Source organism: Mercenaria mercenaria, chromosome 17 (genome assembly GCF_021730395.1).
Source record: "Mercenaria mercenaria strain notata chromosome 17, MADL_Memer_1, whole genome shotgun sequence".
NCBI classification, from domain to species: domain Eukaryota; kingdom Metazoa; phylum Mollusca; class Bivalvia; order Venerida; family Veneridae; genus Mercenaria; species Mercenaria mercenaria.
In genome coordinates this window covers 71,471,331-71,482,969 of record NC_069377.1, presented here as the reverse complement: position 1 = coordinate 71,482,969, position 11,639 = coordinate 71,471,331, and the positions used below count along the sequence as shown (strand labels likewise).

At 36.1% G+C, this 11,639-nt stretch overlaps 1 protein-coding gene across 1 annotated transcript; it reads left to right on the top strand.

Annotated features, from left to right (window-relative positions):
- Window position 1: 1 nt before the first annotated feature.
- LOC123536212 (U1 small nuclear ribonucleoprotein C-like) lies at window positions 2–11,316 on the top strand. The gene is made up of 5 exons (XM_045319187.2): window positions 2–140; window positions 6,834–6,876; window positions 7,448–7,556; window positions 9,300–9,470; window positions 10,299–11,316. The coding sequence occupies exons 1-5, from the start codon at window positions 133–135 to the stop codon at window positions 10,412–10,414; spliced, it is 447 nt and encodes a 148-aa protein (XP_045175122.1). The 5' UTR covers window positions 2–132; the 3' UTR covers window positions 10,415–11,316.
- Window positions 11,317–11,639: the final 323 nt, after the last annotated feature.

Below are 11,639 nucleotides of genomic sequence, written 5' to 3'. Positions count from 1 at the left end.
TGCAACCTTGACCTATCTGCTAGTTAGTAATTGTCACGGATAAACGTTAGAACACAACACCGTCTGAACGATTTCACTGCGTGCCCCAGCAAAACAACAAAAGCTCCTTTTTTCTCATTATTTAACGGCAGAATGCCGAAGTAAGTATACACAGACCATTCCTTACACTATTCAGATTAAGAACACGTACATATTAATCCTGAAAATACGGTCACTACAGAGAATCCGTGTTGTAAAATGCATAGGATTTCGGATAGTAGTGGTAGTTTTTAACAGGTCGGAGATCATCCAAAATCGGTGCGTTATCTACAAATCTGTATTTAAGGTTTCAATCAGTAGTTATCAGTACCTATCGCTCTATAGAAAGACAATAACAAATATAGAAATTTTCATTTTAAATGTTTGTTTTCATCATCAGGAAAATGTCTACACCTCAAAAAGTTTTATCGGAGGTAAGTCTCCGACAATATGTCTAAATTTAATTTCAACAATGAAAAATAAAGATACAGAAGCAGGAAACAAATTGCCTTTTCAATACTGAATGGATTTTAGTTGTAACAATCTCAAGCAAAAAGCTGTTATTTTAGTTATTTTCACTTTGCAATTTTCCATTCCTGTCCACCATGTCATGTAAAGTAAAGAATGTAACACTGTTCATGATTGGCTACTTTTACTGAAATATTCAGGCCCATGTCAAAAGGTCGCTAAAGTACAGAAAATGGGTGTGGGTAAAACAGTGATCTGCCGAGGCCGTGATAACGCCAGAATGTTGCATAATAAATACGACTGTTGCACTAAAATTGTGTGTGGACGACCGGAAATGAGTACGAATCGTTCACATTTCTTCCACATTCCATTTGAAGAGTTTCCTGCAAAAACATCACTTTGACACCCCAGCAAAGAGACAGTGAACAATTTTAAGCAATATTTCTGTATCTGCAGACAAGAAAAACATTCAGTTTAATGATTTACGGCCCATTACTTTATGTCGCTTCATAAACAGCTCCATAGACCACAGAAACCCCTGATGTTGTGAACCGTTCTCCAGCCACAGTAGCTTACCACTCTTAACCCATGTCTCGGCATGTGAAATTGAAAATGAATCCGTTGGCTGCCCTATAACCTTGAATACTTCTAATCATCACAAAATTAAACCCAAAAGTGTGCAGAAAATTTGGATAAAGCCTAAAATTAAAGTGACTCCAAATTTCAGGAAGGTTGATATAATAAGTACCAATGTTTGGACTACAGTAGATACTTCAATTGTAGTAATGTTGCTGATTTATATCATTGACATATCATCAAAAGTTGTTGTCTCCAAGATTTTGAAAATGTCCCCACATTTTTCATACCAAGGGGACATTTGTCCCCACCATTTTTGATCCTCGGCAGATCACTGGTAAAACTTGGTGATGCCTTTGCGACATTGAAAGTTCAGGATATATATTACTGCCAAATCGGTTTAGTGTTTAGGGGAGGATGGCGAAATCAATTTGGAACCACTTGACCTAGAATGTTGAAACTTCATGGATGATTAAACATGTAGAGTAGATGACCCCAATTGTCAGTTATATCTTATAGATATGTCCTTAGTCATTCATTAATGATTTAAGGGATACTGGTATTTGTACTTAATTCAAATTATTAATACTTTGCACCACTTTTTAATGAAAGGTTTCTATAAATACTTGATGTTAGGTAGGTGCAGGGAAAAGTGAGCATATATATGCCTTCCAGCCTCAAAAATTTGGCAAAAGAAGAACTGATTTGTTCAAATAAAGGGAAAAGCCTACTTGAAAGGGCATTTTAAAGCATTGGTAAACGTTGGTTTTATACCATGTTTATTGTCAAGAACGTCCAAATTTTTCTTGGATGATATGGATTAGCCCCTTTCGCCCTCCCCCACCCCACACTCCAACACGCCCAAATGGTTATGGTCACCAATTTTACATCACTTGCTCCTCACCAGTGTGGGTTCAGAACCTAGCTTTTTGTGTAGAATTCTTTATGAGTAATTCAACCAGGAAGCCATCCAGCTGGCTTATGGAAGGCTAGTGTTTCTACCCAGTTGCTGTGTCTTTCTCCTCCATCATAAGCTGAAAAGGTCACCATATTACCTAATTGGTTTTATTTGACTCTAAACCCAACAAAAACAACAATGTTGAGACAGAGGAGTGTGTCGTGTGGGGTGATCTGCAACCTCAAAGTTGGATATGTGTCTGTTGCTGGCATGTAGGTTTTTCCAGTTATGGGAAGAAGGCTTGTTTGTAAACTGTATACTGGTGAAAGGCTGGAATAGCCACCTTGAGCTCCCATTCTGTTGGTGTTTAATATGTTGGTAGCCTCTATTATGTCCACCAGACAGGGGTGCTCTTGAAGATCATGGTAAGGCACAGTCTGTGTCAGTCCTGAAGTTGTTTCCAGTGGATCCTCATTGCTATGGTGCATCCCTTATCAGTCTTTATAGTTTTACATGTGAAGCGAGCGGCTTGACTCTGGACATTGTGAAGGTGGTTAAATCTTATTGTTTTACTTGCAAAGAATTTTTACACTGTCGCCGTATGTGGCAGACGTGTTTTCTTTGCTCTTGAATCTTACCATAATAACTCTGTTATTTGTGTTGAGATTGTGCTGAAAATTGGATATAATGGATTTGAATGTACTTTGCATCTGTGTGTGCTTCTATGTTGCATTAGCTTCAGTGATTCAGTGGATTGCATGCCATCCAGTGAAATTTTTGATAATTTTCTTCATGAATTTACATCTGACATTACCTGTTGTTCACCTGTAAAGTATAACTACACTAGAGATCAATTATTGGATATTGGATCTACGGTATCGAACAATAGCGGATTAGGAAAACTAGACCCTGCGGCATATAGGATTATAAACTTACACAGTTTATCCTGTAAAAAGAAAACGCATAGAAGTAAACAAGGTGGTAAATGTAAAATAATTCCTAATCAGAATGGTGTCAACTTCAAAAATTTGATATACCGTAAGAAATAAAATCAGTATAAGAATATAAGCGAACATGTATTTTGCATTAGGCTGAACTGTAGATCTGTTGTGAACAAAGATGATTGTGTGGGCCAATACCTCGGAGATGAGAGAATAGATTTCACTCTTTTGACTGAAACTTGGTACTAGGACGAGAAACAGCATCAGTTTGAAACTTCTGACTTGAACCAGAATGGATATAAATTAAGCGTAACTAATAGAAAAAATCAAAAAGGCGGTGGTATTGTGATCACATGTAGAAACACGATCAATATGCGAAGGGTAACTCACGGCACTGTTCGAAGCTTTGAATATGGTATTTGGAAGCTCGTTTTCAAAAATTTAACCATACACATAGTGGGTGTGTATATACCCCGGCTCTATCGACTGGTAACCGGTTCGTTGCTGAATTTTTATATTTCATCGAAAATATTTTACCACATTATGACAATTTACTTTTAATGGGAGATTTCAACTTGCATATAAGCGATTACAACAGTTCTATTACAAACTTCAAGAACTCCCTAGTAGCAAAGGGCCTGGAACAACATGTTGATTTCAGTACTCATACAGGAGGACATAGCTTGGATCTAGTCATAACTGAGTCACTTAATGGTGTTCATGTAGAGAAATGTGAGCCTGGACCATTTTTATCTGATCACTGTGTTGTTAAGGTTCTCTTAGATGTTAAAAAAGAGACTATTACTAGTAGGAGCGTGACATTTAGAAACTTTAAAAATTTGAACGAATCAGAATTTTCCAACGACCTAAGTGCAATAAACGTTGATTCACAGAATATAGACAAGTTTGTGAAAGAGTTTGAATTGGAAATAGAGGATGTCCTGAATAAGCACGCTCCCCTAAAAGAAAAAACTATAATTCAGGGAGCACCCAAACATTGGTTCAATAAAAAATTGCAACATCTAAGACTAAAGCAACAAGTTATAAAGTCTGAGCGTACATAGAGGTGTTATGGTAAAACAGAACAGTTTTGAGTTGTATAAACAAGTAAGAAATGAATACAGTTTTGAAATCAAACGTCAAAAGAGAAACACACTCAATGAAAAGGTAGAGAACGCTAAAGGTGATTCCAAGACTCTGTATGGATTGGTATCTGAGCTAACTGGTACCAAATCTGAAAACCCACTGCCTCAAGGAGAGTCTAATAATTCATTGGCCGAAAAATTTGCTGACTTTTTCATGGGAGAAATCTCAAAAATACGTCAATCCCTAATTGAATACCAAAACTTTGAACCTCAAGTAAAGAATATACAAAATTTAAACAAATTTACTGAATTGACTCAAGATGAAGTGAAAAAACTCATCAATGAATTGAATACTACGTCTTCAGAGTTAGATATTTTGCCAACACGTATTCTGAAATCACATGTAGATGAACTTCTCCCTAGTATCACTAAATTGGTGAATCTCTCATTACAACAAGGTGTTTTCCTTGTAAAATACAAACAAGCAGTTGTTAGACCTCTGCTAAAAAAAGCCGGTCTTGAACTAGAGCTTTCCAGTTATCGTCCTTTGAGTAATTTATCATTTCTATCAAAACTTATTGAGAAAGCTGTTCTTTACAGATTAAACAAACATGTAACTCAAAACAGTCTTTTGCCTAAGAACCAGTCTGCATACAGGAAATACCATTCCTGTGAATCTGCGCTACTTCGGTTAGTCAATGATCTTCTAAGTGGTATGGAGAAAAAGGAAGTCACGGCCCTTATTGCGATTGACTTAAGTGCGGCATTTGACACTGTCGACCACGACATTCTTCTAGATGTCCTAAAAGCACAATATGGCGTCTGTGATACAGCTCTTCAATGGGTAGACTCCTATTTAAGGCCTCGTACTTGTAAGATTAATATCAACAATGTATATTCATCAGACCGCCATCTTGAATGCAGTGTGCCCCAGGGCAGTTGCCTTGGTCCTTGGCTGTATCTCGCCTATGCTGGAACTCTTTTTGATGTCATTCCAAAATCCATATCAGTCTACGGTTTTGCTGATGATCATATAATAAATAAAAGCGTTTGTCCTACATCATTCTGTTTTCCGTAGAATCATAAGCGATCGGAGACCTTGAAAGGTGCGCAGTTATAATCAATGACTGGATGAATAGAAACAAACTGAAAATGAACACTTCAAAAACTGAATTTTTTATGTTTGGTAGCAGACCTCAATTGAACAAATGTTTTACAAATTCCATTAACATTGCTGGTGATGATGTCAAACGTGAAAGCACAATTAGATATCTCGGTGCATTTCTTGACAAAACCTTTAACTTTAAAGATCATGTAAATCGCAAAAGTCATACAGCCATGTTGAATTACCTACGAATTAAGAACATCCAAAAATACTTAACAAAAGCAGCCACTGAAATTTTAGTTTTGTCTCTAGTTATTTCACATCTGGATTATTGCAATGTCATACTATATGGTGTAGCTAACTGTGAGGTGCGTAAGATGCAACGTATTCAAAACATGGGCGCAAAACTTGTCCTTAACAGGAGGAAATTTGATAGTTCTAAACTCGCTTTGTATGACCTACATTGGTTGCCGGTGAAAGCAAGAATTGAGTTCAAGATACTTTCTTTCATGTATAGCTGTCACACTGGTAGAGAACCTCTGTACTTAACACAATTGCTTACAGAGTATATTCCTAGTAGACAAGGTTTGAGATCGTCTGAAAATTCTGAATGTCGTTATGTTGTTCCATACAACAAGTGCAAAACATTCTATGATAGAAGTTTCTGTACTATTGGTCCAAAACCTTGGAATGAACTGCCGTTAGAACTACGCAAAAGTAAATCACTTGACACATTCAAAAGAAATCTTAAGACACTGTATTTCAGAGATTTCCTGGCATTGTTTTAAATTTTTGATAGCTGTTTATCATGTGAAAACAGCAGGTGATAGTTCTTAAATTTTTGTAAAAGGTTTTACATTTCAACATTTATATCTCCAAGGTTTGTTTAATAAACACACTTGTTGGTAAGGCTCTATAAGTAGGGTAGTGTGTAGTATTTCTTTCTTAAACAGTATATGACGGCACCATTAACTGGGGGGTTTGAACCTCTATATGCAGCTCGTCTGGGCGTACCAGATGCTTTAAGCACTGGTATTGGCAATGGGGGTAAAATGACCTCAAGGGGAGGGGTGCCGTCATGACTGTTTGTTACAATAAGGCTGTTATTATTATTATTGTCATTATTTATATTGTTATAATAACTATTATTATTATTATGTACAATGCCATTGAATATATCATTGTATAAAAATAGGCGTTTAATCAAATTATTCAGTTTCAGTTTCAAAGAACAACAAATTTTGGAAAATTTGTTACAATTAAAAACCTGTGGTCTATATTGTTTTACTTGTGATTTACTAATTTTGATACCTAGTTATGATGAACGTGTCATCTTTGGAAGTCATTACTATGTCCCTTTATCACCAATGAACACTTTGAAAAAGGAATTTTAAATTTGCATTTTTCTAACATAATTACATGTACACCACCTCCTTAGTCATATACTTTTAGATCTGGGCTAGAATGTTTAAAGTCTGAAACTGAGCCTTAGGAACAGCAAATATATGTTTTCCCATAGCTTTTTCAGAAGCATATTCACCTGCTGACATTTTGCTGAGCAATTATTAACTGTAGAAAAAAGATGCCTGCTAAATTTCATTGCGATCAATGCATATTTGACATTGCCAGAGGAAAATGAAAATTTAGCACTTTAATGAAGTTTTAGTTTCAGACTTTAAACATTGATGAAGATGGGTCTTGTATTTATTGATGGCTGGTGATACTTTATTTTTCTATTTCAGATATTACTGTGACTATTGTGATACATACCTCACACACGACTCGGTAAGTTCAACTTTATACTAACAGGTGTTTAAGAGCTGTCATACATGAATTATGATTACTGTGAAATCATTAATATTCGTGGATTTCGTGGTTAAATAAAGTTGAAATCCACGAATTCATATCCCCACGAAATTGCCGTTTTAACCAAAAGCATGAAGTTTCATGCCCACGAAAGTAAATGATTTTACAGTATTGAATATTGTAGCATTTTCTTATGATATCACATGCCAACTTATTCTGTGTTGTGAAAGTTTTTCTGGTCTAATTAAGACATTTAATGGGAAATATAATTTTCAAGAAATAAAATAATCTAACTCAATAGTAAAGATGATTGTATATGCATTTAAGATTATTTTGCATTGTATTCCAACATGCCTTTCAAATAAATTCACTTACTTGAAATATTTACACACAGATTGCAACATGTATGCCTTCAGGAAACATAACTTATACATAACTTATTCCATTGATCATTTAGGAGATAATAAGCAGCAAACGAAACATGATGCACATTTTTTTGAAATATTGGTAGTTGTTGCATGCTGTTGACACTGTGATATATCTGTTTCAGCCTTCAGTTAGAAAGACACATTGTAGCGGTCGTAAACATAAAGAAAATGTAAGATTATATTATCAGAAGTGGCTTGAAGAACAAGTACAAAAGCTTGTCGATGACACAAGTAAGTGGTTAAATGATGATTTTGTTTTAGCTTTGTGCTCGAGGTGAGCTACTGTGATCGCCATGTGTCCGTCACCATCTGTCGTGCTTCGCCTGTTTTCAACAGCTTTACTGTTAACACTATAGAGGTAGTAATATTGGCCCAATTTTCAAGAAACTTGGTCAGAATTTTGCCATCAATAAAAAATCTTGGATGAATTCTAAGCAGGGTCATCTGGGGTAAAAACTAGGTTGATAGTAAAACTTTGTTATCACTGACTCTGGATGCCATTTTTTCTGTTTGATAGTCATAAATCTTTGTGCTAAGCAAATTTGAATTTTTGAGGTCAAAAACTGGGTCACTAGGTTAAATCATATAAAGCTTTGGGAACACTCAGTATTTCACATTTTCGATCTGACCATCATAAATCTTTCTCAGAATGTTTGTCCAGACTTCAGGAAAGTTGGAAAAAATGGCCGGATATTCGGTCCAGTAATACCTAAAAATCTACCGGACCGAAAAACAATAAGCAGGACTGAAACAAATGTCAGTGCACTGCATATGTTGCTTTTCTCCATCATATACAAGCCAGGTGCGAATTTTAGTCCATTTCTCATGAAATGTTTGGTCAACCCTCTTATTTTTGTACATTTTTTCTTTTCAGTATGTTTGTTGGGCGTAAATTTATGTTTCTTTCCCAGTTCTACCCCGGCATAATATGTTAGTGACACCATTTTGATGTGTTGCCCGTGATGTTGCGGTTCTTGGGTTACGATAAATGCCGGTCAGCTGGACCGCATCCAGATTAAGAAATAGCGGACCGCGTCAAAATATTCCGGTCGTGTCAGTCGGACTGACGACTTTCCGGAAGTTTGTTTGTCCCTATGAAATCTAGGTCAAGATCAAAGGTGAGGTGACTGAGGTCGAAACTAGGTCACTAGGTTAAATCACAGAAGCACCTGGTTAAGACTATAGAGGCCATATTTTCTATGAAAACGAGATCAAGTTTGAAACTAGTAGGACACTAGACCAGATCATAGAAAGATCATGTAAACACTTTAGAGGCCACATTTTCTACCTGATTTCTTAAAACTTGGTCAGAGCATTTTTTCTGTTTAAAATCAAGGATAAATTTGTTACTGGGTCAATTGGGTAAAAAACTAGGCCACTAGGACAGATCATTGAAAACCTTACCGTAGTTAATAATCTTCCTGATTAACATAAAACATGGTCAGTATATTTATCTCTATGAAATCTAGTTTAGATAATTTCATAGAATTGTTCCTTTGGTCACTCTTTACCAAGTTTGTTCAAATTATTCCAGTTTCTCTAAAACATGGCCACCAGAGGGGTAATCTCTTTTTCAGAAAGTTATTTAGTATTTCCTACATGCATATAATGGAAGCTTTAAAAAATCTTCTTGTCAGATAACTCTGGCCTAATTTTTAAAAAATCAAATATTTTCCATGCATGACCCACTACCAAAGTCGTTCAAGCAGTCTGTGAAACCTAGGTGAGCGATCTAGTGCCATCACGGTTCTCTTGTTTAAATTAAAAGCAAGGTTACATTTTGTTAGGATTTATTATGATTACATCTTTGCAAGAGTTAGTAGACAAATTTGGTAAATTTAATTACATGAATATACAAATTTTCAGTGTGTATCTGGACAAGAGTAGTTTCATGATATTTTTTTTTTCGTCACAATTTGTTATGAATGTTCATTTTTTGTAGCACTTGTTGCAATACTGTTTTTGTAATTTCAGCTGCTGCATTTAAAGCTGGTGTAACGGGACAACCCAAAGCTCCAGTTCCTGGTGCTATGCCCGGCCCTCCGGCTGGTGCTATGCCAGCAGCGCCTATGGGTGGACCCATGCAAGCACCGATGCCATTGATGGGTCCTGGTCCCCCAGGTCCTAGACCAATGATGATGCCAGGTATCTTAAATCTTTGAAGTTGTTAACTTATGAACAAATATTTTGGGTGCCCTAAGTAAAGGTTGCTGACTTTATATGAGCCGCGCCATGGGAAAACCAACATAGTGGAATTAGAGAAACTGTTAGCGAACAGCATGGATCCTGACCAGACTGCGCGGATGCGCAGGCTGGTTTGGATCCATGCTGGTCACAAAGCCACTATGTTGGTTTTCCCATGGCGCGGCTCAATTATCATATTCACTTGTCCCTCACTGCTGTGGGTCTGAAAGCCCTCCAGTGATGTAGAATGTTAGGAAGCATCCATCTGGCTTATGCAAGGTCTGTGTTCTACTCAGACCTGTGCCTGAAAGAATGCCTGGAGGTTCACCAGCAGTCTTCCTCCGCCGTAAACAAACTTGAAAGTGCTTAATAAATATGTAATCTTAAATTGTGTCAGTATGTCTTAAATTCCAACATGATAATGGATTTGAAAATCTTTTTGAACTTCAAAAATATCTTTTCATAGCAGGGTTTATGTAAAATATGAATTTGTGTAAAAAGTGAATTTACTATCAGAATTTAAAGTATGTTTTATGTAGGATCATTTCTACAGAAATAAAAAAAAATCTCTGCTACACATAAATCTAGAGTAACTCGGAGTACAAATGACTCCCAGAACATTGTTTTCTTACACTTATAGCGGATCAATCCCTCTACGGTAACATGCAATATACTGAATGAGATATACACTATCGAATTAAAAAATTTGTATTTCCGGCAAGTGCACAGAGCGTCTAACTTTGGAATTTTTTGTAGCAAAATTTTCTAACTTATTTATTGAATTCACAGGTATGAGACCACAAATGGTACCTATGGGAGGTATGGGAATGGGACCACCAATGGGAATGCAGTTCAGGGGCGGACCTCCAATGATGGGCGGACCTCCACGTATGATGAACAGATAATACTGGCACAGTCCAGACTTAACATGTGGGAATGTGAAACATTTTAAAGTTACAGAATATTTGTAGGGTATTTTAATGAAAAAATGTGTACCAGTGTGAGAAGAGAATCTCCATTTAAAAATAGAGAATGAGAAATGCCTTGCATCAAAAAACTCATCACACATTATCATTCAACGTTCCAATGATTGGAATCATTAATGGATTGCTATTCAGTACTGTTTTGAACATTTAGACCAGAAAAAAACTCTTTGAATATGTTGAATATGTGGATTTAACCAGCAGGTTTTATTTGATCCAGGTTGATTAAAATGAGTTTTTAAATTGTAGTTATTGAACCTTTTGAAATTTAGACTGAAAAAAAACACATTGAAAATTGTGGATAGAAATATTCTGTAATAAATAAAATATCATGAACAATGTTCCCAAGTTGCATAGACCTATCCTTCCTCTCTCTGTCTTACATGAAAGCATGATGGTGGACTTGATACATTATATAGCTTTACAGAACTTCATCATTTTCATTACAGATGTGTTAAATATAACCATCATTATGCCAGTCACATTCATTCCGTCAAAATATTTTGAATACTGTAAGCTTTGTTGTATGCTGTATGCTGAATGATTGATCTACTGTTTTCGTACACATAACATACTTCACATTTGGCCGCCAACCTTGAGAGAATTGAGGTATTTGCTTGGTTATAAATACACGCCCATCACAACTAGATTCATGCTCAACTGGCAGACAGAAAATGTTGACATTATATTTACAAGATTTTTTTTAGTCAGTCATATACTTTCAACAAAATGTCATAGACTTTCTCAGTTGATGTGACATTGTACTGTCTGTTGTATATTTTGTACTACAACAAATTGTTTGTGCAATTAAATTTTAAAACTAATATTTCCTTTGTATTTTGTCTTTCATCAGGCATGAATTAAGGTTGTGGATCCATAATGGCTATGCAATTCTATCAGCATTCTATGGTGTCAATTACAGTAAGATGGTATTCCATCACAGCTGAGAAAGTTAAAATTGCCGATATGACACCAAGGCCTTAACTCTAAAACAATTATTTCATGAATTATGTCCCCTTTTTACATAAAGTTTTAATTCTTTATGTCCCCAGCCTTTTTATACGCCTGTTTGAAAAACTGGATGTATTATGGGAACGCCCCTGGCGGGTGGGCGGGCGGTGTCCACAGACCTTGTCCGGAGCATATC

Excerpts from the sequence above, each read along its gene's own strand:
- LOC123536212 (XM_045319187.2), top strand. Across the intron at positions 7,557-9,299 it reads AAAGCTTGTCGATGACACAA|CTGCTGCATTTAAAGCTGGT; the intron begins GTAAGTGGTTAA and ends TTGTAATTTCAG. Across the intron at positions 9,471-10,298 it reads TAGACCAATGATGATGCCAG|GTATGAGACCACAAATGGTA; the intron begins GTATCTTAAATC and ends TTGAATTCACAG.